The 26048-nt window shown below is 40.6% G+C and overlaps 1 protein-coding gene across 3 annotated transcripts in view; it reads right to left on the minus strand.

Annotated features, from left to right (window-relative positions):
* Positions 1–26048, minus strand: part of LOC142760908 (lipoma-preferred partner homolog) — a 184222-nt gene that overhangs the window by 10765 nt on the left and 147409 nt on the right. For all 3 annotated transcript variants that reach the window (XM_075864087.1, XM_075864085.1, XM_075864086.1), the window contains 2 exons: positions 5890–5999; positions 3652–3774 (listed from right to left, as the gene is read on the minus strand). In XM_075864087.1, coding sequence (XP_075720202.1) covers positions 3652–3774; positions 5890–5999 — 233 coding nt within the window. The remainder of the gene's footprint in view (positions 1–3651; positions 3775–5889; positions 6000–26048) is intronic.

The raw sequence follows: 26048 nt of genomic DNA on the forward strand, positions 1-26048 counted from the left end.
GTGTCGAACAAGAGCGGATAAGAAATGCACTTGTCTTTATTGGTAGAAACATTGCACTAGGCTAAGCTACCAGTCTTATGTGCTTTATATTTCATATCGCTAATCTTCTACCTCAGATTTTGAACCCTGCTTCTAAACTTGTCATGTGGAAAATCATGATTGTGTTCTGTTCTTTTCCGGTTATATTACATAATCACGTTTTATAGTCTAATTAAAAAACAATAAAAAAAAAAGATGTAATGAGAACATTGTACTCTTGACAAATTCTACACCCTTTCCTTGTGTACACAAATATAATCATTTGTAATATAGACACAACAGGGAAAAGACAGGAACAATACGTCATCCTGCTGAATGCATTAGGTCTTTCCTCATGTCTCCCTCAGCGAAGCTTCGTTCCTCCTCCAGAATTTCAAAATAAGTGTTTAAAATACCACCTAGTGCATGTACTAATCCTTCCAGGTTTATGGCGAAGGGTAAAGATCGCACAGCAGATCTGGAACGTGTCACTATGCAAGCATATAATACGAATAAAATTAATGTATATTTCATATGCTTTATAAAGGAATGACGACAGATATGACCATCGGCCTATACTTCCAAAATCACATGGGAGGTTTATACACATACTGGCTAGGAAAGGCAAGCCAGAATATCTGCTGTAACTTGACGGAGATCGAATATTGAAAAGCACAGGCGTACCAATCGTGTAAGCCTCCAATCCCTCCAAAATAAAGTACGTCAGATCGCTAATCTGCCAATTTGCCTTGGCCCTTAATATACAGGCTTCAGGCGTAAAGTATTCAACATTGTCCGTGCAGGAATTAGACCCAAGGCCTTGAAGCTGGATGATGTCCTTTCCACTAAACGGGATTGCGTTACAGGACGGTTACTGCAGAGATTTAGCCAAGTTCTGCAACCTGCCTCTAACATGATTTCCCCATTGCATGGAAAGTTATGTCAATCCATTTGTGCCCGAAGTATTTTTTTTTAGAAACATTCACCTAGATAAGGGTTATTTTAGCTTATATATATACTAATGTGTAAAAGATACAAATATATATTCTGTGCGCTGACCTGCGTGTGGAGTCATTGAAAGCATTGAACTTTAAACTGAAATGGTGTCACTACTGCCCATCAAACTATGTACATTAATAGGATCAGAAACCTAATTCCTAAATTAAGATCCAGTAAACTTACTCGGCTATCTCCATCAGTAACACTTTAAAATGGAGCGGCAGCACTCATACTCGACCGGCGCTCCATTCAAACTCCACCTCACGCGGTTGTGCAGTGAGGAATGGGGGGCTCGGGACCCCCATTTTAGTACTCGTGGGGTGCCCAGCGATCAGACATTTATCACAAAACCTTTAACTTCTTAATACTGAAATTCACAGAATTTATCTTTACAAATATGTTACTTTTCGGAGGCACCGAAAATGTTCTAGAATTTGTAGTAGGAAACAGTCCCTCCTGAATCATATTTACTAGTAAAGCATGTGGAACTAAACAATCTGATTCATCCTGAATGATCGTCACATTTCTAAATTAACCCTTTTTTGCTGGCATATACTAGACAGAAGCTGTATAGAGACGTGATCAAGCTAAGAGCTAGCACTGTGCCGCATTCATAATATCAGCAGTTTTTGATATAAGGACATATTAGGTATAAAAATAACCGGAGAAGAATGAAGCAATATGAATAGCTTGCAGCAGAAGCAGAGTATGGCTTGCCTTCACACTATAAAATACGTCAATAATGGCTGGACGCTCTACCACATTGCATACTGTGTCCTATTAACAGACAGACTTGTTTACTGGCTAGGAATCCACATGACTTACCATTACAAGGCCGGAGTAGTAATGTGTGTAACATTGTTAGCAACCACGTAACACATGAACATAGCCATAAGAGACACGATTATATTAAATCAGTTTATTATATTTTGACTGCAGTCTACAAACGTTGATATTTTATTTAGTAACCATTTCCCCTTCCCGATTACAGAGATGAGATTGCCGAACCTTATTGCATACAAAGTTTGTGGCATCGATACATTTCACAAGAGTTTTGACATGTCAACTAACTTGTTCAAAAGTAATATAAACTATGTACAATGATTCCCCAGATGGACAGTTTGTCTTTGCAAAGCCTCCTAGCTTTTTAATTACTGGGACCCACACCTATGTGAAAAACGGTGTTCCCCTAATCACCATCCAACCTGATCAACGCATATCCAGATGGAGAATGAATGGAGAGATGGCGGCGCATGTAAGTGCCCGACTATTTAGGTAACTCCCATAGAAGTGAGTGGGGAGAGCCAAAGGTGGAAACTGAACCGAAGTTATTTATGGCATAAATGTTTGAGGTAGAAATCCCCATTTTAAAAAGGTATTTTAACGCTTATTTTATTACATAATTGCGCTTCTTTCTTAAAATAAGGGGCTTTCCAATAGTTAATCAAAATGTTCCTTCTAGCCCCCGTTTTCAAATTCCCATGGCTTCCCAAGTAATGTGATCTCCAGCGTGATGTCACATGACTGCATTGTCCTGCAGCGCTAAAGCTATTAGATTGTGGCGATGTCATAATGGTCACCCACATTGCTTACGTGCAAGCATTTTATGTAAACGTGGTCTTCTTAATCAATTCCCTTATTTTTAAGAAGTAATAAAAAGTAACAAAATCCGTACACCCAAGAGACCCATTCAAGGGCCAAACTCTTGCTATAATGTCGCTAAATCCTACATCTCATTCTTTGGGACAAACTGAGCTATTAATATAAGGCTACGTGCACATATTGCAGAATTTGATGTGGAAAATCTGCAATAAAACCGCAAACAAATGCTGGTAAATATGCACTTAATATTGCATTTTTAGGTGCAAATTTTTAATTTTTATGCAGAAACAGTTGCAGATTTTATTGTTAATGTTTATTGTTTTTTTTATAAACTTGTCAGATACATTTCTGAAACGCAGGATAAATTCACAATGCGGATTTTAAAATCTACACCGAATTTACATGTGGAAAAACTATGCAAAGTGTAGATGACATTACTCGAAATCTTATTTAGCTATTAAACAAATAAAAATCACACGCTTGTGCTGAAATTAAAGGGGAATGAAAAGGGGAGGTATGCCTCTTAAAAAAAACGTGCTGCATCTTTCAGCCGGCTGTGCACCACAATTGTGGTGCAACGACCATAGTCATGCAAACATCCATTTCTCCCAATTGGCACATGCCTCTACCTTGCTACGTCCCACATAGTCAAATCTACGCCAGCTAGTAGCTGGCGTTTACTCCCACTATAATTTTCTGGTGTAAATGTGTCAGACCGCTGTGGCCCTGCCTCTTTCCATAAAGGGGGCAAGGGCGACGTTGAAAAGCCAAAAGAAGCAATTTGCAACTTTCGGGCCCTTTCTACGCCACAAAACTGGCATAAAAAAGGTTGATAAATTCCTCCCCAAGTCTTCAATACACAAAACTCTAAATATTCATGTAGTATTTTAGTCTTATTTTAAAGCACCAGAAGAAACATTTGCTCTCTCTGGGTCCTCTTTGCTTTATTGCCCTGCTAGCACTAAAAGCTATACACAATAAGGCAAAAATTACAACAAAAAAAGCACAAATTGTGCTTTCCCATGACTGTACCTGACTTGTCCGTGGTTTGTATGGAGAACTGCTTTCCAAATCAGCCAAGATACTGGTCAATGAGTCAATCTCTGCATCTAGACTTGAGCGTCGTTCTTCTAGCGTTTTACCACTGGTGTTTATCTGTGAAATAGGCAGTACATACATTTATTACAAACTACTTGACGGCCACTAGTGAGGCTAAGAAGAAAACGTTTGGGAAGTTCTGTTGTATACAGCTGATAATGTATTCAATTTTAAGCTATAAAAGATGAAAAATATGTAATGCACAACAACAACGCAGACTCTCCATAATATTCCTGAGCTAAAAATTGCGATTTAAATTAACAAAGCAATGAAGATTAAATTTTTCCTGTGAGTTGACAGGAGTAAATTAATATCACTAAGCAAATTATTTATCCAAAATAAAAAGTCGTTATCAACCATTTGCGCCTAGTCAATTGTCAAATTGCTCTTCAAAAAAAATTTAAATTGGTATTTTATTACAATTTTCAAACAGAAGTCTCGCACAGAGTCCAGAATACAGGTACAATACATGATATGAGAAACATTGAGAGAATACCGCGTGATAAATAATTGAAACTAAAAATAAAATGACAAATGTAGAAAAAGGGCAAGTTAGGGTAGAAAAGTCTTGTAAATGTCCTAATTTGGGGAAACCTGAAGTTACTATCAAGGCCTAAAATACATGCTTTACATTATTACCCAAATCACTTAGAGTGAGGAACTGTAATACATTTTTTATGGGGTTCGGAGGTATTCGGCTACCCGTTAAAGCAGAAAACCTAGTCATGGACTAGGACTGTGTAATATAGGCTGCCTGGCACAAACCCCCGACCAAGGCAATATCTGCCCACCATATTTGCATACTCTTAATAAAAACATACAAATATCTGTGTATGCATCTCTATTTTGACTTTAATAATTTGCTGCAACGTGATCACACAACAAAAGCCATTGAAAAAGTCAATTTAAAGTTGATTGAGATTGTGTATTTAATGCGTTAATAGTCAAGATAAAGATGTCTGCGTACGTATGTACGTGCATATGTATGTAAGTACAGGCAGAGGGATTTCGAAGTATGGGTATATTTGCTACAACACTCATTTATTATGAAACTAAGTGCAGTGCCATACATTTATTATTTGAAGTAGCTTGTTAAATCTTGACTACTGCAGGACAATCACGTAATTCTCCAAATAATGCTTCGTTCACATCTGCGTTGGGGTCCCGTTCTGACGTTCCGTTGGAGGTTTCAGTCAGAACGGGACCCTGAGCAGACACAAACTGACACCGACGGAAACCAGAAGTTTCCGTTTCCATCACCATTGATTTCAATGGTGACGGAAGCCTTAGTAATACAAAATTTTGTTTTCAAGTGTTGCAAAAAAGCGCATGTTAGTACAAACCACATGTTTTAAGAGATTCCTATAAACTACAAGGAGTTCCTAGAAATATGCAATTTTTTACTTTCGATTTTTTTAAAAACGCAGAAACATTGCAACAAATTTAGATTGATCAGTTTTAAAAAATTCCTGAAAAATGTGCGGTTTCTAAATGTAAAACGTAAATATAATGAGTATATTTATAAAACATTTAGGAAACCTCTAGATGAAGGAAAATGCAAAGACTGACTCCAGCCTTAAAAAGGGGATGTCTCGCAATGACTACCCCTGTTCATATGCCTTATTAGGGTATATAGAAGTCATAGAGGGGGTTCCTCCACTTGGTACTCCCCCCTATGAGCCGTAACAGGAAGCCGCTCTATAAGGATGCCTCCGGCTTTGGCAGACTCAGCCCATCCATGCATTAATCTAGTTGACTGTTCATTGAAATAGCCAGCACGTAATGCTACATTATGGAACGTCACGGCTTCTACTGATAACCGCTAATTACTGCTCAAAACTTATTAGGACTCAGCGGAGTCAAATCTAAGTGTGTAAGCAGCCACATTGGACAAGGGCTAGCAGTTTATTATTATGCCTCTTATGTCCGTCCGTTCAAGACAATTATATATTAGCCAAAGTGGCTTAACCTGCTCTGGATGGATCCAGAACTGCTGTGATATACGCAGACAGCCATCCGATTTTAATGTCATATTTTATCAATCTAAATAGGGATTTCCAGTTCCAGATTTAAGTTTTGCCATGGATCCGTAATTTTAGACGTGAAATTTTGGGCTGTAATATGAATGCTAAATGCCAGTATACGGCCTCCTATTCTTTCCTAAAATTTTACCTGAACATTGAACATTGCGTCGTCAGGAGCAGGAGGAGGGGGAGGAAAGTTCCCAAGGCCAGCACTCATCTGTTCCAAAGGAGGAGGAGGGGGAGGTGGTGGGAAATCCCCTGCAGATGAAGAAAGACAATACATTGTTATACAGCAAATATCTTTTATGATAAAAATATAGCAGGTTTACAGTCTTGTAATCTATTCCAGATATAAGCACAGAGAAAAGCAGACAATAGAACACACTTCAAGGTATCAAGTCCAACGAAAATCCTCAAATTTATACTTCCAAATTGACATACTTTGAGAAAAATGGCTGCACACCTCACATCACACAACTACGGAGTGAGAACAGTTGTTGGCAGTTAGCGGATACTGTAACATTTATGAAATGCTTAGAATGAGGTAACCACAACTGTGCAATATAAGCTGCATATATGTAACTGGCTATGATGAATAGGCTAAACCTCCGTGTGGGACAGATCGACTGAAATTTATTATTTCTGGATGGAGTTTGTGTACAGTGCTAAAGAATATATTGGCCTTATCGAAGGAAATCGATTATAACACGGTGTGCCATCACTTACATCCCTCGGTCTTATAAGAATTCTCCTCTGTATATTTTCACCAGTCACTTTTGAAGGGCCTTAATATTTTGATACCGATGGGCAAGAACCTCCCAGTGTCATGGTTTAGTTTCTATCCACAAGTTCCTTTGGATTAAAGAATATTTCCAATTGATTACATTCACATTGCCTATTCCGTATGACAGGCGGGTCCAGAACATTTATCACGCCTATAAAAGTAGGGGATGTTTGAATGTGGTACCTCACAACCCTGAATTTTAGGACCACAAATGGGATCCATGTATACTTTAGTAGGCAACTTCTTTTGAACATCAGAGGGAACTAAAAACTTAAATGGAACAAAAATGATGAGGTCCACTAATGATGTGATAAAACGGCCTAAAATTGTATGAGATGGTCTTCACTTGAGGTACATCTTTGTTACCACATATGAATATAATAAAAATATCAAAATAAACAGAGGCAATTCAGCCTAATAAGAGCATACTTCCATGCTACAAGAGAAATTATACTTTATGGACTTTCCAGTTCTCGGAGTCAATAACCATATAATGAAGGTTAAGAGGATGGTGCAGACTTCTGTATTCATATAGTATAGTTTGGCCTCTCGTCCTCACAAAATGCAGAATAATTTGTTCTGGTTGACAAGCGAAGCAGTAAAGAGAAAGTCTCAGCATATTTGGGGAAGTTCCCAAGATACGCTTGCTAGAAACCGTATGAAGCTACCCATTTTTAAATAACTGTAGATATTTTGACAAATGAGTTTACTGTATATGTAAATTGTCGTGAGAACCATAAAAGCAAACATCATAACTACCAAACCTAAATCAATATAAATGCCGGTACAATGACCCCTTTCTTTAGCTTAAGACATGTCAGACTTAACTTTCCACTGACAACATTTTTTTTTTTTACAAACTTGTTATTCTGGAATGCTGTAGCTACTCAGACTGTTTCCCAACACTGACTAATGGAATAACCTGAATATCGTTTTTATTATATTTGTCAATGCCAATTTTAAGTAACTTTACCACCCAAAACATTGTTTAAAAAAAAAGAAAAAAAAAAAAGAGACTATCCAAGTTCCCAAAGAGGTTAAATCATTAAAGTGTCCACTTTTGTAAACTTCCACCAAGCTCCACAATGACAACCAAAAATCATCAGGTCATCCCACATAATTGCACCCATCTAAAAAGTGAAGAACCACAACAAGCTGGCTGTCTCCGATACCAACAGGGGTGATAATCTTAAGTTCATATCGATTGCATCTTGCTGGACTAAACTAAATGTATAAGCCAAACCAAAAATGAAATGGAAAAAAACACTACATGTTGACACCAGTAATCTGAGCTATCCATAAAGTGACATGCCAGTTATGAAAAAATCCAAAATGGTAGAAGGTCAACTGAAGTGTATAAAGTCCAAATGAATATTCAGCCGGCAAGGTCAAATAAAGTGAAGAAAAGGCTAGATATTAACTAGTAAGAGTTTCAACTAGAACTCCCCAAATGTACAGTAAATCATGGTAATAATTTACCTGCATCCACAGAACTACTGACCAATAAAACCATTCCTGTTAAATACAATCATTTTTGTTGTCTCCATCAAAGACCTTCTAAGGTTACACACCCCGTCACTATCTCTTCATAAAACTGAGGCTTTAAAGGACTTCTGTAGGGATCGAAAAGTATTAGCAGTGTACTCTCTGCGGTATGTGAGTACACTAGACGAATACACATTCCAGTCCCCCGTCGCACGGATTATGAGATTTTAATAGATTTTTACAGCACTGGTGGAGGACACGACTTGTCATGTGACTGGCCCCGCTGTACTCTATCTAAATCAATGTAGCAGTAGTATATTGATTACAAAGAGAACAGTGGGGGAATAAAAATCTATTAAAATTTCATAATCCGTGCGATGGGGGACCGTAACGTATATTAGCGAGTGTATTCACATACTGCAGTGAGTACACTGCCAATACTTTTCGGTCCCCACATAACCCCTTTTAAGCCTATTCGAACCCGGGAGCATTCTCATTTTCACAGAAGCAGATTTAATTTATTTTATTGGGAACGCCAAAGTCATAAAAGGTTTTATATCAAGCAAAAATAATGCCGATCGCCCCATGCCAGTTGAAATATTGCGTTTATAGATTTATTCTACAAGGAAAGGTCACCAACTGTTTAAGCCTTAAACAGTTTTAATCATCCCAAAATTCTCAGAGCAGGATGGAAAAAGGAAGCTCAGAACAAACAGCAGCAGGAACTCTAATTAAAAAGGACCAATTCAACTAATTTTATTTGGGATTAATTATTCAGGATTCGCTGTTTGACACACGAGGAATAGCAATTAGTAATTTCACTGATGTGAGAATAGTTGGAGGCGTAATCAGTTAAAATGAATGAGTGCTCACAAGGTGAGGTGATGAATTATCTCCTCACAACTTGCAAGCAAGAAAGGCTGAAGACCCACAGACCCGCTTCATGGATCAGGATGTGATCCTCTTAATGGTTAATATTTTTCTGAAGTCAGCAGAAAATGCAAGGCTAGCTCTACGGAGTAGTCTCCCCAAATCAACACTCCTCATTTGACACCAACTCCCTCCTCAAAGTTGTTGAATAACAGGATCTCATTTGCCAAACCATTCCCAGATGAATCTTCTTTCCAGTGGTCGATGCAAAACGTAACATTCAGTTCTAAAAATATATAGCGGTGTATTTTAAGATTCAACTACTTTCTCTCACTTGCAAAACAGATTCTGGCAAACATAAGTTGGCTCCCACTAGTAAAACCATAGGGCAAATATGCATGTTTGTGCTGATGTTGAATTCAGTGCCACGGGGTGATATACTGGTCACTGTGAATGTTTGCTTCCAACCAAGTAAATACTTGACTGAGCTCCCGCATCTTCATGTTTAGTACATGTTTGCCGTCTGTCGGTCTCCTGGAGTTGGAGAGGGAAAAACAGAGAAGTGCACCAAATCATAGGCTACTCCGCTAAAATTATCTTAAATGCCTTGAAGTGGTAACCAAAACCTGAAAGACGCAGAAGGAAGCGGGGAGCTACTGTTCGAATGGATCAAAGAATAGCCAAAATGGTGAAGGCTCAGCCAGTGATCACCTCCAGAAACAACCAGAAGACTATTAAGTGAAGCCAAGTTACCAGCAAGAACTCCCCGCAAAGTCTCCGTTGTTGGAAAAAAGACATGTCCTAAATAGGTTAAAATTTGCCAAGGAACACATTGACTGGCCCAAAAAACAGCGCAACTTTTTGTGGACTGATGAAAGCAAAATTGTTCTTTTTGGGTCCAGTGGCCGCAGACAGTACGTCAGACAACCACCAAATTCAAGTCGCAGTACACTGTAAAGACAGTAAGGCATGTCGATGCAAAAATCATGATATGGGGATGTTTCTCATGCCATGGTGTTGGGCCTATTCATCGCATACTAGACACCAATTTGAATATATAAAAATACTTGAGATCATGTTGCCCCATAATGGTAATGGAGTGGCCAGTCCTATCCCCTGACCTCAAACCCATTGAGAACTTTTGGGGTGAAATAGAAAATGCAGTTTATGAGGCAAATACCAAAAATGCAGAAGAACTGGATTGTCGTCCAATCTTTCTGGACTGGAATATCTATTCAGAGGTGCCAGAAGTTGGTCGACTCCAAGCAACACAGATGTCGAGCAGTTCTCAGAAAATGTTTATGCCACCAAATATTAGTTCAGTAAAGTAAAATCTGAAAACCGCCTAATATTCCTTTTTCTTTACTTTCTGTAAAGGATTAACACAAACTGGATAAATGTTGTTATTGTTTTGATTTGGAATTGATAGTGTAGTATTTCTAGTGCATTTGCATTTAGGCAAATAAAAGTTATTATGATACTGCACTTTATGTGCTTTTTTTAAACTCACTTTTTTCTTTTAACACTGCTGTATATATGTCTGAATGCTCACCAGATGATGCAGATAATGCCACCATAGCTCAGTAGTAGTTATTTTTCATTTTCATTATGTTTAGCTCTGTGCAGCATTGTTGTTTTTATTTTGATGTGGATTTCTGTGAGCTGAACTGCAAAATAAAGGACTGCAGTTCCCATGATTCCTCTTTCCTCTCTCAGACATTGCCTATATTTACAGCTGCCTGCATGCCCCTCCATTATGTGTAAGGTAATGCTGTAATTACTCACGGTCTGCTACTGGAAACCGCTCTGCACTATCTGATGCCCAGCATGTGAAACACCATCCGTCCAGAGACAGAGGGAGGGAGAGAGCAAAGAGCAGTGATAAGAGGCATGTGATGTGTTACGACCTGTTCAACAGAGGTGGAAAGAACCACGTGTTCAGTTCTCCAAACATCACACAAGCAGAAGAAAAAACAAAACAGGAGCATGGTCACCTGGCGGCATGCTAGACTGGTTTACAGAGACATTTTAGCTACAGACAATACATAATTATTATTATTATTTAATTAAAGCGCCAATAACTCCAGGGAGCTGTACATACAAACAAAGGGTTTAATTACATGACACAATAAAAAGTATAATATATATGAGCTTATTTAACCCTTTCATTACCAAGTGTCATTGATGCACCTGTCCAGGTCAAATTTTCCATTTCTGATATGCACGTCTTTAACCCCTACCCGCACGAGTAAGTAACTGTACGTCGTTGCGGGAGGTAACTTCCCGCACGAGGACGTACAATTACTCAGTTTTTTCCGGTGCACACTGTCGGCGACAGTGTGCACCGGGAACTGGGAGGTCAGCTGTCGCAGACAGCTGACACTCCACTTTTGCCGCTGATTTCGGCGAATTAACTCCTTAAATTTGGCGATCGGTTGCAATCGCCGAATTTTAAGGGTTTCTAGCATATCGGCAGACCCCGGTCCGAAAACGCGGCGTTTGCCGATAGTATGGCAAACTGAAGCCAAACAATGGCTTCCGGGTCTGCCATGGACGGAAGCCCATCAGGACCAACCTTCGGCTGGTCCTGATAGGTTTCCTGTCAGAGTGACAGAAAGTCACTGTCGTTCCCGATGCACACTGTCGGCGACAAGGTGTGCATCGGGAACTGGGAGATCAGCTGTCCCAGACAGCTGACACTCCAGTGTTGCCAATCAGCGGCTCATCGCCGCTGATTTCGGCAATTAACCCGATAAATGTGCTGCTCGATTGCGATCACCACATTTAGGAGGTTTGTAGGACATCAGCAGCCCCCATGCAATTGTGGGGGCTGCTGATGCTTGTGATGGCATCCAGAGGCCAGGCAACGGCCTCCGGGTTTGCCATGTATGGAAGCCTATGAGGATCAGTATCTGGCTGGTCCTCATAGACTAACTATCAGAGTGACTGTGACGTCAAACTGACCGTTGGAATACGTTACACTACCTAGGTAGTGTAATGTATACTAGCAGCAATCAGAGCTGCAGGTAAAAAAAAGAAAGTGTAAAAAGTTAAAAAAAGTTAATAGAAATGTTTTATAAAAGTGTAAAAATAAAAGTTTTTGTTTTCCTATAATAAGTCATTTATTATAGGGAAAAAATGAAAACGTTAAATAAAAAAAGCACACATTTGGTATCACCGTGTTCGTAACGTCCCAAACTATGAAACTATAATGTTATTTTTTCCGCACGGTGAACGCCGCAAACAAAATAAACAGAAAACTCTATCATCGCTATTTTTTGGTCACCACCCCTCCGAAGATATAGAAAAAAAAGTGATCAAAAAGTTGCATTTACCCCAAAATAGTACTAATAAAAACTACAACCCGTCCCGCAAAAAACAAGACCTCCCACAGTAATTTTGACGAAAAAATAAAGTTACGGCTCAGAATAGGGTGTCGCAGAAAATAAATTTTATAGAAAACGTAATTTTATTGTGCAAACGCTGCAAAAGTTACAAAATAATAATACACATATGGTATCGCCGTAATCGTACCGACCGGCAGAATAAAGTAAAACGTAATTTATTGCTCACGGTGAAAGCTGTAAGAAATAAAGAATTTAAAGCACCAAAATAGCTTTTTTTGGTCACCTTCGCTCTAAAAGATCCTGTGGGGTCAAAATGTACACTATACCACTAGAAAAATTCCTTGAGGGTGTAGTTTCCAAAATAGGGTCACTTTTGGGGGGTTTCCACTGTTTTGGTCCCTCCGGGGTGTTGCAAACCCGACATGGCACTGAAAACCAATCCAGCAAAATCTGAACTCCAAAATCCAAAAGGCGCTCCTTCCCTCCTGAGCCCTGCTGTGGGTCCAAACAACAGTTTATGACCACATATGGGGTATTGCCGTAATCGGGAGAAATTGCTTTACAAATGTTGGGGTGGTTTTTCTCCTTTATTCCTTGTAAAAATGAAAAAAATCTATGTTTGCAATGAAAAAAAAAAAGGTGATTTTCATCTTCACAAACTAATTCTGCAAAAAAACCATGGGGTCAAAATGCTAACTATACCCCTAGAAAAAATGCCTTGAGGGGTGTGGTTTCCAAAATGGGGTCACTTTTGGGGGGGTTTCGACTGTTTAGGTACCACAAGACCTTCAAACCTGACATGGTGCCTAAAATATATTCCTAAAAAAAGAAGGCCCCAAAATCCACTAGGTGCTCCTTTGCTTCTGAGGCCGGTGTTTCAGTCCATTAGGACACTAGGGCCACATGTGGGATATTTCTAAAATCTTCAGAATCTGGGCAATAAATATTGAGTTGTGTTTCTCTGGTAAAACCTTCTGTGTTAGATTTTTTTTTATGGCAAATGAATTTCGGCAAAAAAAATGAAAATTTGTAAATTTCACCTCTACTTTGCCTTAATTCCTGTTAAACGCCTAAAGGGTTAAAATACTTTCTGAATGTGGTTTTGAATACCTTGAGGGGTGCAGTTTTCAAAATGGGGTGATTTATGGGGACTTTCTAATATAGAAGGCCCTCAAAACCACTTCAGAACTGAACTGGTCCCTGAAAAAATGGTCTATTGAAATTTTCTTGAAAATATGAGAAATTGCTGCTAAAGTTCTAAGCCTTGTAACATCCTAGAAAAATAAAAGGACGTGAAAAGAAATGATGCAAACATAAAGTAGACATATGGGGGATGTTAACTAGTAACTATTTTGTGTGGTATTACTATCTGTTTTACAAGCAAATACATTTAAATTTAGAAAAATGCTAATTTTTGACAATTTTAGTTAAAATTTGACGTTTTTCACAAATAAATATTGAATTTATCGACCACATTTTTTCACTAACAAAGTACAATATGTCACTAGAAAAAAATCTCAGAATCGCTTGGATAGGCAAAAGCATTCCGGAGTTACCACCACAAAGTGACAAGTCAGATTTGCAAAAATCATCAGCGTCCACAAGGCCAAAACAGGCTATGTCCTAAGGGGGTTATCTTTGCAACCACTTTTAATTTAACTTAGTTAAATTAATTCCATGTATTTTATTTTTATTATAAGCAGACAAGATCACTAAAAACCATGAAAAAAACATCTTTGTAATTTTTTTTTATACATTGTTGCAGATCTGTAACAATTAGACTTCTGTCCCTCAGCCTGGATGGCTGTGAGGGGAGAGTGAAGAAGGCTATAAGGCTGTATTTGCACAACAGTGAAAAAAAACTGATCAAATGTCAATTTTTTATGGTCATATTGCATCAGTGTGTCTCAAAAGTTTCAACTATCTTTCGGCCATCTGACCGTTTTTAACCGCCGTTTGTCATCAGTTCATCACAGACGAATGAAATTCATCAGTTTGTTTTTTGTCCCAACCCCCCAAAAACTCCAAAGTTACCATGTAGATACTGCCATATTGCCCACTGTAGAAAATGACAGTACCCACTGTAGATAGTGCCCACATATAAAGTGCCAGTGCCCACACAGAGGGCGCCACACACCGTGCCCATGTAGATAGCGCTACAATGTACCCTGTAGATAATGCTCATATAGTGCCAAAGTGCCCTTGTAGATAGCGCCACTAAAGTTCCCTCTAGGAGCGGAATACACTCCTAGAGGGAGCTTCAGTGTCACTAGCTACGTGAAGGATGTGGCGCCATCTACAGGGGGGGTGTATTTCAGCATCTCAAAGCCCCCAACTTTGCGGTCCATATATGGGCTTTCACAAGACAGGGGTCCCTGACCAAAGCGCTTGCGATGCTCTGGCTGGGGACTCCACTTGGGAGAGTAGGCAGACCGGAAAGTACAGCACTGCACACATGAAAGCCTGTTTCACGCTGCCAAAGTTTATATACGTGACAACTGCACGGGGCATCGGCAGTTGGAACGTCTATAGTCGTATGGCTGACGTGAAGGGGTTAATGACAGGCTGGTACAGAAGGAGAGAGGAGGTATTACAATCTAAATTATTAACTGACTAGTCTTATCGCAGCATTTGCACAGAATTTGTAAAGCAGACAAGTACCCATCATAAATGCAAAAAAAGACAAGGTAGGTATGTAAACTTGCATTAGGTGACTACCTAAATGGACTCACTCCCAACAGAAAATATTCAGACACGTGAAAAACAGGATGTCAGCGATTTAATATGTTGTAGCCTAATATTATTACACAATGTTATTCCTTGGAGTTTATGATGGAAACCTGGAACGCACAAAACTAAAAGCATTCGCAGGAAGAGAAAAGTAACAGCACGTCTTGCTATTTAACAGAGCATCAATCATAATAAAACGTTCTTTAGCTACTGTATAAAACTAAAAAAAAGTGTGGAAAATCTTATTAAAAAAAATCTTAAATTCTGCAAAGTGTATACGTAATTACATAAAAAAAATTGCAGACATTAAAAGTTTCTCTGTTTTTACAGCACTCCTGTAAACAAATTTACTAAAGCAAGCACAAGCTACCTCATGTTTAAAAACTAGTGTAGATAAAAAGTGGAGCAACTGTTTATAGCAACCAATTTAACCCCTTCTAGATATTTTAAGGAACGTCTGTCATAGGCGGGAAGGGTATGGAGCGGGCTCACGGGCTTAGCCAGCTCCATACTTAGTGGGTGTCAGCTGTATGTCACAGCCGACACCTCACTGCAACCATCGTCAATAACTCGGATACTGGCCGCTTAACCACTTAGATGTCAGTCAATAGCAGCCGTGGCATCTAAGCTAAAATGTGGGGGGTAGCCAGAGGCAGGGCTGAATACAAGCTGGTAAAAAAAACAAAAAACAATATACTGTAATGCATAAAGATTGCTTGTTCAAATGAAAAAAGTAAACAAAAGTAAACAAACAGTTACAATTTATATATATCACACATGTAGACCAAAAATATATTTAAAAAAAAACAAAACACAAAAACAACACTCATTTTACAAAAGTAATAAAAAAAACAAAGAAAAACATAGGCATCGCCAAATCCGTAACAGTTTGAACTATTACAATTTAATATTTATCCCGCACAAAAAACATCATGAAAAAAGAAAAAAAATATTTAAAGAATGCCAGAATTGTTTTTTTTTTGTCACCTTGCCTCCCACAAAAAAATGGAATAAAAAGTTATTAAAAAGTTGCATGTCCCACAAAAATTTTTACCAATAAAAGCTACAGCTTTATCCCGCAAACAAGCCCTTACACAGCTGGTATCGGGAAAAAAAACTTTACGGGTCTCAGGACATAGCGATGCAAAACAATATTTTATTTAGCAATTAGCTTTTTCTTCATAAAAGAAGTAAAACCTTAAAAAAAACAAAAACAAAAAAAAAAAAAAACACAGAACCCATGAACCAAACCCCGACGAAGATGTGAACGAAGTCTTACAAAGCTTCTTTACTTTACTTGTACTACAGATTTATGGAAAGTTGTTTAAAGTCGGCAGTACACTTTAATACTGGCTGCGATGGAAAGGTGTCACAACACAGTACATGCAACTTGCTGCTTTAGGAGCCGTGTAGTCACAGACTGGTCAGAGTAGGCATTCTGACATATTCTCTGCCGAAAACACCTGCAATGGGCACGTTCGCATCAGAAATTGACCATAAAGCAATAGAAGAAGGTGCCGTGGTTTGATGAATCAACTTTTCTTTTACATCACGTGGACGGCTGGGTGCGTGTGTATCCCTTTCCTTGGGAAGAGATGGCACCAGGATGAACTATGGGACAAAAGGCTAGCCGGCATAGACAGTGTAATGCTCTGGGCAAACGTTCTGCTGAAAAACCTTGGGTCCTGGCAGTCATGTGGATGTTACTTTGACCCGTACCACCTATATAAAACATTGTTGCAGACCAAGTATACCCCTTAATAACAACGGAACACCGTAATGGCAGAGGTCTTTTTTAGCAGTATAACACGCCCTGCCACACTGCAAAAAATTCTCAAGGACTGGTTTGAGAAATATGACAAAGAGCTCAAGGTTTTGACTTGGCCTGCATGTTTTCCAGATCTCAATCCAATCGAGCATCTTTGGATGTGTTGGAAAAACAAGTCCGATCAATGGCCCCACCTTGCAATTTACAGGATTTAAAGAGGCTCGGTCACCAGATTATTATCTCCTACATAATCTGATCGGCGCTGTAATGTAGCAGTGGTTTTTATTTTGAAAAACTATAATTTTTGAGCAAGTTAGGCCAATTTTAGATTTATGCTAATTCATTTCTTAGAAGACAACTGGGCGTGTTTTTACTTTTTACCAATGTTTTTACCAACTGGGCGTTGTACAGAGAAGTATATGACACTGACCAATCAGCGTCATACACTTCTCATTGTTCCAGCCCTGCGTCTTTCACTGCACAGTGTAATTGTTACAGTGCGACAATCTAAAATTGCTCAAAACTTGCTAAAAAATGATAGTTTAAAAAACAAAACAAAAAAACACTTCTCTACATTACTGCAATGATCAGATTATGTAGGAGATAGGGCACTTATAATCTAGTGACAGGGCCTCTTTAAAGGATCTGCTGTTAACTTCTTGGTGCGAGATACCACAGGACATTTTCGGAGGTCTTGTGGGGTCCATGCCTTATGGGTCAGAGTGGCTTTGGCAGCACAAGGGGGACCTACACATTATAAGCAGGTGGTTTAAATGTTATTGCTAAACAGTGTATGTGCTAGTAACACCATCTCGATCATTGCGTAAAAGCTTTCCATATTACACAGGAACATTTCTCTAGACCAGGGGTCCTCAACTGGTGCACAATGGTCTGAACCTGGATAACGGACGCCAGTTGTCCAGACCAGTGGTGTCACCGGGCGACTGCCACATTCAATTGTATCTGCATCATCAGAACGCAGATACAACTGAATACTATAGAAGAGCAGGGAACCATCAGCTCCCTGCTCTGCTGTTCACTAGGCTATAGTAAACATTAGGCCTGCAGCCTATAAGACGCTGGGACTGGAACCCTGAACAGGCCGGTGTGATGACATCACTGCATCGCACTGGCCTACGCAAGGGTCCTGTCTCATAAGCTTCAGGTCCAACGTAGCTGAGAAGGCTTGTTGGAGTTCCATTAGCTGTGGGAACGGGGCTAGGTGAGTACAATTTTTTTTTATTTGTTTGGGGGGCACCATCTGCAAGGGGAACTGTCAGACACTATCTCTAAGGGGCGTTGTCTAACTATCTAAAAGGGGGATGTGTGTGGCAGCTATGTGCAAAGGGCACTATCTACAGGGAGAACTGTGTGGTACCCTCTAGAAGGGACCCTGTGGCAGATGAGCCTCGGATTTCTGCCGCAGATCTACGGTTTGGAATGGCCTATGGCAAATCCAACCTGTAAGAATATAGCCTTACTGTTGGTGTTCAGCTCGGGACCTTCACCTGAAGGCCGACCCAGGTGAATGGACCTTCACTAAAAACAGTTGAGTACCACTGCTCTCGACTGATACAAGGCAAAAAAGTTGGTAAACATCAACCATCATAGATCATAGGATGTTCTCTTCACTGGAGCTATGGGACATTATTGTTAACAGTGTCTCTTCCAAAAAGTGTTTTTTGAGCTCTTTTTAGATATTTCTGACTCAAGAGCAGACAAAGCAGGCCAAGTTTATTCAAGTATATCTATGCACAGTTGTTTTAGCTAATGAATGGTTCCTATATGTTCCTCGCTACACAGAGGATTGCTGCATTTCGTTAGCTCTGCTTGCATGAGGCTAAATGCTGATCAAGTTCTGGTCTCCCACAGGCATATGCAGGAAAGATTTTTAATACAAAAGTCATATCAAGTAAACAATTACTACCATGGTGGTACATTACGCTTCATAGCAACCACACAGCTCAGAGCTGCAGAGAAGATAATCAGAAATGTTTCCTAAAGGGTAACCTCAACATTTATTTCTTTTTAAACTACAACTGAAGGAATTTGAGAAATGTCCATACTAGAGGAATTAATAACTGCTTTAGATGTCATTAAAGCTTGATGAAAAAGAACACTTGATTATTTTTAAAAGTGGTGTCTAATATAGAAAACAGCTATTCCTTACCAGCAACAACTGCATGAACAGCCATATTCCCCTGATGTCGGGGGCGCATTGCTATTGCATCAAAAACAAATTGCATTGTTTTTATGGATTGCAGCTCCCAATTTTCACTAGTGCACATTTATGACACATCTGACATGCCATAAATGTGAGATCAGTGAAGGTCCTTCTGCTGGGAATCCCATCAGTCTAAAGAAGGCGGGTTTCGGACCCTATTTTCTATGAAAAAGCTACTAAATTAAAATGAATGGAAACGCAAAGAATAGTGGAATGCTTAACCACGGAGCTTCACTTTAATGTTACTCAGAAAAGCAGCAACACGATTTTGAAATATATAAACTATTGACCACATCTCCCGGTGTTGTAATGAGTACTGTACTATGCTTGAAATGCGTTTTGAAATGGTCTTCAAATACAAGTATGTAAAGCATGTCTAATAACATATAATAGGAATTTCCAGAAAACACCAGATGTATACATTTACATGTCACCTGCAATTCTTGTGACTGATCATGGCATTCGAAAATTTAGAGGCCGGGGTGTGACCAGGCAGCAGATGCCAGAGGAGACATCTGGAATGGTGCCTTTCTGATCCATAAGGAAAGTTTACGAGGCCAGATTCCTGCCGATAATGAGCGCCGATCGACAATATAAGGGTATGTTCCCACAGGACGGATACGCTGCGTAAAAGCACACACAGTATCCCTGCACCAGGGAATTCCGGCCAAAAAGCTGCACCAAATTGTGGCGCAGTTTTTTGGCCAAAAAAAACATAAAAAATATATAAATTCATACTTCCGTAGCCATGGTGACGTGTCCCTCTGACGTTTTATCCCATGTGACTGCTGCACCAGTCACATGGGAAAAAAAAGATAGATTACTTACCGGTAATCCGTTTTTCAATAACCTATGACAGAACCCGTGGAGAGACATCCCATCCGCTAGACAGGAAACAGGAGGATATAAAAAAGGGACACACCTCTCCACACCCAGTCTTTAGAAAGAACTCCGGATGAGAATTCATTAATTTTTTTTCGCCACCCAATTGAAATTCCCTTACACCTTCATATACACAGTATTTACAAGGAATCCCTTTGTATGCATGTTGGCAATTTACCTTATAAAGGCTCTATATGCTACAAGAAATAGGGAGGGTAACAGGGGGCTGCCATCACAGGTTCTCTTGAAAACGGATTACTGGTAAGTAATCTATAATTTCCAGCACCCCTGGAGATGTACAATAGAAATCAGTATTTAGGGTGGGACCACAGCTTGTAGTACCTTTCTACCAAAGGCCAAGTCAGAGGCTGTATGCAGTTGTAATCCGTAATACTTGAGAAAGGTGTGAGGAGAACTCTATGTGGCAGCCTTGCATATCTGATCTAAGGATGCCTCTGCTCTCTCAGCCCAGGAAGTGGACACCACTCTGGTGGAGTGAGCACTGAAGAACTCTGGAGGTTGGAGTTTGAGATTTACATAGGCTGACTATATGGCCTGTTTAATCCATCTCGCTATAGTGGCCCTACTGGCTGCCGAACCTTTGTTAGGACCCTGAAACTGGACAAACAAATTATCTGACCATCTTAGATCCTTGGTGATTTTTAGGTACTGGACTAGGAATCTCCTTACGTCTAGGCAATTAAACTGTTGTTCCCCGAATTTTTTGGGGAGTGACAAAAGGAGGGAAGAGTAATCTCTTGGTCTTAATGAAAGGGAGTGGCCACTTTAGGAAGAAATCCTGGTAAGGTTTTTAGGATGACTATCCTCTAATAGTAGAGTATGTGGAGGAAAGGCAGAAAGGGCCTGAATCTCACTCATTCTACAGGCTGATGTAATGGCTAACAAGAATGTAATTTTAAGAGTCAGCATTTTTATATGTGTAAAGAGTCTAGTGGTGGATTTGTCATAGCCTGGAGAACGATGTTCAGGTCCCATGGAGGAACTGGTGATATTATCTGGGGCTTAAATCCACAGGAGGCAGTTAGAGTCTCTTAATCCAGGGGTGGTCTGCTAATTTAGAATTAAAAAGAGAATTTAGTACAGAAATCTGAACCTTTAAACGTGCTAGGCCTAAGGTTCTTATTTAATCCTGCCTGGAGAAAATCCAATATTAAAAGGCATATCTGGTTTGGTTAAAGGATTAAGATCCCTGACTGCAAAATCCAAAAATGCTTTCCAGGCTCTCAGATATATTTTTGAGGTAACTTGTTTTCTACTGGCTAGTAGGGTGGAAATTACGGACTCTGAGAATCCTCTCTGCCTAAGGATTATCCTTTCAGTTTCCAGGCTGTCAGATGGAGTTTCTGAATCTCGGGGTGCATTACTGGGCCCTGGTATAGGAGATTTGGTATGTTCGGGAGAACCCATGGTTGGTCTGAGTACGTTTTCCTTAACCACGTGAACCATAGTCTCTGGCCAAAAGGGGGCTATTAATATCACACTGGCCTTGTCTTCCATGACCTTTTGGATTATTCTTGGGAGAAGGTTTAGGAGCGGGATCGACCCTCTATTGACTCCAACATTGGGAGAATGCGTCTATTGTGGTTGGGCGTTCTGAGGGGTCTAGGGAGAAGAGTCTTTTGGTCTTTGTTCTCCCTGGATGAAAAAAGATCTATTGAGTGGGTCCCCAATTTGAGGATGATCTTCTGAAATACTGTTGTATTCAGACACCACTCTGACTGGCGAAGCCTTTCTCGGCTTAGGAAGTCTGCCAACTGGTTGTCTCTTCCCTTCAGATGGATAGCGAATAGGGTCAACAGGTGGTGCTCTGCCAGAGAAAAGATCTGGGAGGAGAAGTCCATCAGCAAGGCCGATCTTGTACCCCCCCCCCCCCACCGACTGTTTATAGAAGACACTATGGTCGTGTTGTCTGAATAGATTTTTAAGTGCCGACCTGAAATTGCAGATATCGATTTCTTCATGGCCTAGAGAACTGCTGTCAGTTCCTTGAAGTTGCAGTATCTCTGAACGGTCTGTTGATCCCACTGACCCTGAAGAAAAAAAAGGAATCGTCGTAATGAGCTTCCCACCCCCAAGGACTCGCGTCTTTGGTAATGTTGAGAGTAGGGGTTAATTTCCATGGAATGCCCCGCATGAGGTTCTCCCTGTTAAACCACCATCTGAGAGACATCCTGGCTGCAGATGAGATGTGTAGGGATTGGTCTAGGGAGAGACTGCTTCTGTCCCACTGACTTAGAATGTCCCACTTTAGAGCCCTGGATCTGAAGTGAACCCATAATACAGCTGGGATGCATGAAGTCATGAGGCCCAGGACTGACACAGCCTTCCTGAAAGAGGCTGTATGGTTCAAGTAGAGTTCTTAGACTCGGTACATCAGGGGATTGATTTTTCCCTTCTGGAAGGAAGGACATCTGCTTGGAGGAGTCTAGCAGAATTCCTAGGAATACACATCTGCTTGATGGGTTTAAATTAGATTTTTTTAAAATTTATGTTCCATCCTAACATTGTTAGTATAGCGTGAACTCTCTCTATTTGTAGGGTAAATGCCCGAGATGTTTCTGCGACTATTAAAAAATCGTCCAGGTACGGGATCAGGAGGATGTCCTGCGTCCTGATGCAAGAGGACATTTCCATTATTAGTTTTGAGAATACCCTTGGGGCTTGTGAAATGCCAAAGGGAAAGGCTCTGTATTGTAGGTGAAGTAAAGACCCTTTGAGGGTCACCGCTACCCTCAGATATTTTTTATATCAGGATGGGAATAAAAGCCCCGACCTGTCTCTGTGCTTGGGACCTGAATTAGGATTCCTCTTTCTATGAGTGACAGGACTTCTAATTCTAAGACTCTCTGCTCCTCTGGGTCCCTTAGGGGCCTTGTGGGAAGAAATCTGTCTGGGGGAAGAGACTTGAACTCTAGCACGTACCCAGTCTTTATGATTCCTAAGATCCAAGGATTCGGTGATATCCTCTGCCAATCCTTGAAAAATAGGGAGAGACGACCACCCACCATGGACCTTTTGGCTTCATTGTTGGTCTCTATTTTTAGGGTCGTTTTGGGGCCTGAAGAGGAAGCCCTTATTTTTCCTTGTAAATTTTGAGGCTCTAAAATCCTGTCCCCTAGGGTTAGGTCTTTTATGATTAGGCCTTTTGGGACGAAAGGAATCTTAAGTTGGTCTTGTCTGGGTAGGTAACCCCTTTCTGTTATCGAATGCTTTTTCTAGTAAGTCGTCAAGTTGGGGCCCAAATAGATAATCTCCAGAGCAGAGAATAGCGCATAGTTTCCCTTTTGACCCAGTGTCTCCCTTCCAGGTTTTTAGCCTGATAGACCCTCTAGTAGAATTTGACAGGGCTGCTGATCTGGCGGAAAGGCGTACAGTGTCTACGGAGGCATCTGCCAAGAAGTCTGCGGCCTTGGAAAGCATTGGAAGGGAGGATAGAATTTGATCCCTAGAGGTCTTGTCTTTCAGATGAAGCTCTAATTGTGCGAGCCATATATTTAGAGATCTGGCCACACAGGTGGCTGCAATGCCTGGTTTAAAGGCCCCTGTAGAAGCTTCCCAAGTATTTGATAGAAGCCTGCCTTTCTATCCATGAGATCAGACAAGGAGCCTAGATCCTCGAAGGGAATGTTTCCTTGAAATTATTGCCACTGGGGCGTCAAGTCTAGGGGTGTTATCCCAGTCTTTACATAGATCATCCTCAAAGGGATATTTCCTTTTGAGGAATTTGGGAATACCCGCTTTCCAATCAGAATTTTTCCATTCCCTATTAATGAGGCTGGTTATGTTCCTATGAATGGGAAAAGTTCTATTCTTTTTAGGCCCTAGGCCTTGAAACATTATGTCCTGGACGGACCGAGGTTCTTAAGGGTCATCAAAGTTCATCGTTGCCCTTAAGGTCTTGAGAAGTTGATCTATGTCTTCCGTTGGGCACAAATTTCTCCCTCCCTCCCTCCCTCATTTTCGTCTGAGGAGCTGTACTCTCCTCCTTCCTCTGGTCGAGAATCCTCTTCAGATAGATCTATCCAGCTAGAAGAGGTAGGTGGTAAACTTTTTCTTTTAAGGGACTTTAGGGAGTTACTAACTTCTGCCCTCACAATATCTTTAATACTGGAGGCCAAGTTTGTAGACTCTTCTGAGATAATGTTAAACACTTCTGACAAAGTCTCTTATTATAGGAGGATGCTAGTTTCTTTTTAAAAACAGCACATTCCTTGTTGTGGGTTTTTTTCCTAGGACAATCCCTGGCCTAAACAGATGTACAAAAAAGGGGAACAGTAAGGAAGAGGGTTTTTTTTTTATCTTACCCCATAGTACTGACTTTCCTCAAGTACCGGACTGGAGGACTTGGTTGCATCCTAGCGGCCATGGCGTCCTGGTGCTTCTCCTGCCGTTTCCATAATGGAGGAAGAAGCTGGAAACCGAGGCTCCTGTGGTTCAGGCCTAAATAGGCCTTGGATTGGCTGGGAGGCGCTCTGCTCCGGACGCTTGGAGCACCTCCTCCCCGCTAGTCACCGGAACCAGCGCTAGAGTGTTGGACGCGTCACCGCGCCAGAAGTGGCGTGTCGCGGCGACGACCGGAAGTCTCTGCAGTGAATGCGCCGGAAGCCGCCAACGCTGGGCATCGTCCGACCCACTAGGGAGCCGAGTATAACCCCAGGAGACCGCTCTCCCGCCAGAGGAAGGACTCACCCTGTGGACCTTGAACCACCTCCAGGGAGGGAGGCGATGGACCGGGAGAGGAGAGAGAACCTGTACCAGGTTTTTTATTTAATGAGTTACAATTTACAACATCTGCTATTTTTTGCAGATTTTTTGCCCGGAACGTCCGCTGCAGAAATACTGCAGTGAAAAAAAACTACTGGCTATACTTACAATGGCGATGTGTACCTGACGTTTCATCCCATGTGACTACTGCACCCTGTGATGAAACGCTATCCCGGGAGGCCGGCCTTGACGTAGAAGTATAAGCTTTTTTTTTTCCCCGAGTTGCGATTTTTGTGGCGGAATCCTAGATTTTCTGCCACAAAAAAATCGCAACATCTACTATTTGTTGTGGGTTTTACCTCCCCAATAAATTCAATGGGGAAAACCCGTAACAAAAAAAGCAGCGTTTGCTCGATTGTCGGCTGATCACTGCCCTGTTTACAATGACCAATAAAAATCGGTTAAACAAGCGTTCTTCGGAAAACATTTAGAATGTTAGTAACAGAGTAAAAAAAAAAAAAAATATTGTTACATTAGCCTTTATTAGATCTACCAGCAAGTAAAAACTGCTGCAGCAGCAAAACATGTCGATTTTCTGTACCTGAACATGTTTGTAGACACACACTTCGTGACAGAACTACACAGATCTCAAATACCTGCTGGTTAATTTAGCCTCACTTATTCAGGTAGCGGCCATTATAATCTTATTTTGCTCATCAGCTGTTGAACTTTAGGTCGACTTTTTTTTAAAGTGCGAAAATATTAGGCAGCACTGGGAAGAGGAGGCCCAATGCAGATATTGCACTGGAATGCATCCACTCATATGAGTCCTTGTCCCCGGTCACACAACCTAAAGCAGACATTTAAATCATGTGGTATTCAACACACAGTTATGGGTCGGAGAACATAGAAGGGACAGTCCCAATACACGGAGGAAGATTTGTCAACGTAATTCTAAAGTAAATATATTGAAAAATATGGCATTCGGGCAAAATGGCATATTTATGAAGCCCTGCTCCACTTTTCCTGACAGACCCAAACGTGTCAGGAAAAGTTTCCAGGCTTAAAAATCACACTAACTGCAACTCGATTGTCAAGTTTTTCTGCTACCTTAATGATTTTCTTGCCTAGTTTAAGTCACCACATGTCCATCCTTGCTTAAGCGCTAATTTTACAGAAAGCTACTGAACTCTTAGGGAAGGAACACACACAGCGTAAACACTGCAGATTTTCCGCAACGGATTAATTGCGGAAAATCAGCGGCGTATTACAGTAGCAGCAGTGTGGGTGAGATTTCAACAAATATCGTCACCACACTGCGGTATATATCCACAAAAAAAATGCATAGAAATTGTCATGCGGGGGGGTTACTTCAACCGCAGCGTGACAATTAATTGCACTCTTAACTCTGCTGTTGTAGGATTACTCATTGAATTCAATGGGGTGCTTAAACCTGCAACAAAGAAGTGTGTGTTGCGATATTTGCGGCAAA

The sequence above is a fragment of the Rhinoderma darwinii genome, chromosome 4 (assembly GCF_050947455.1).
Source record: "Rhinoderma darwinii isolate aRhiDar2 chromosome 4, aRhiDar2.hap1, whole genome shotgun sequence".
Lineage (NCBI taxonomy): Eukaryota > Metazoa > Chordata > Amphibia > Anura > Rhinodermatidae > Rhinoderma > Rhinoderma darwinii.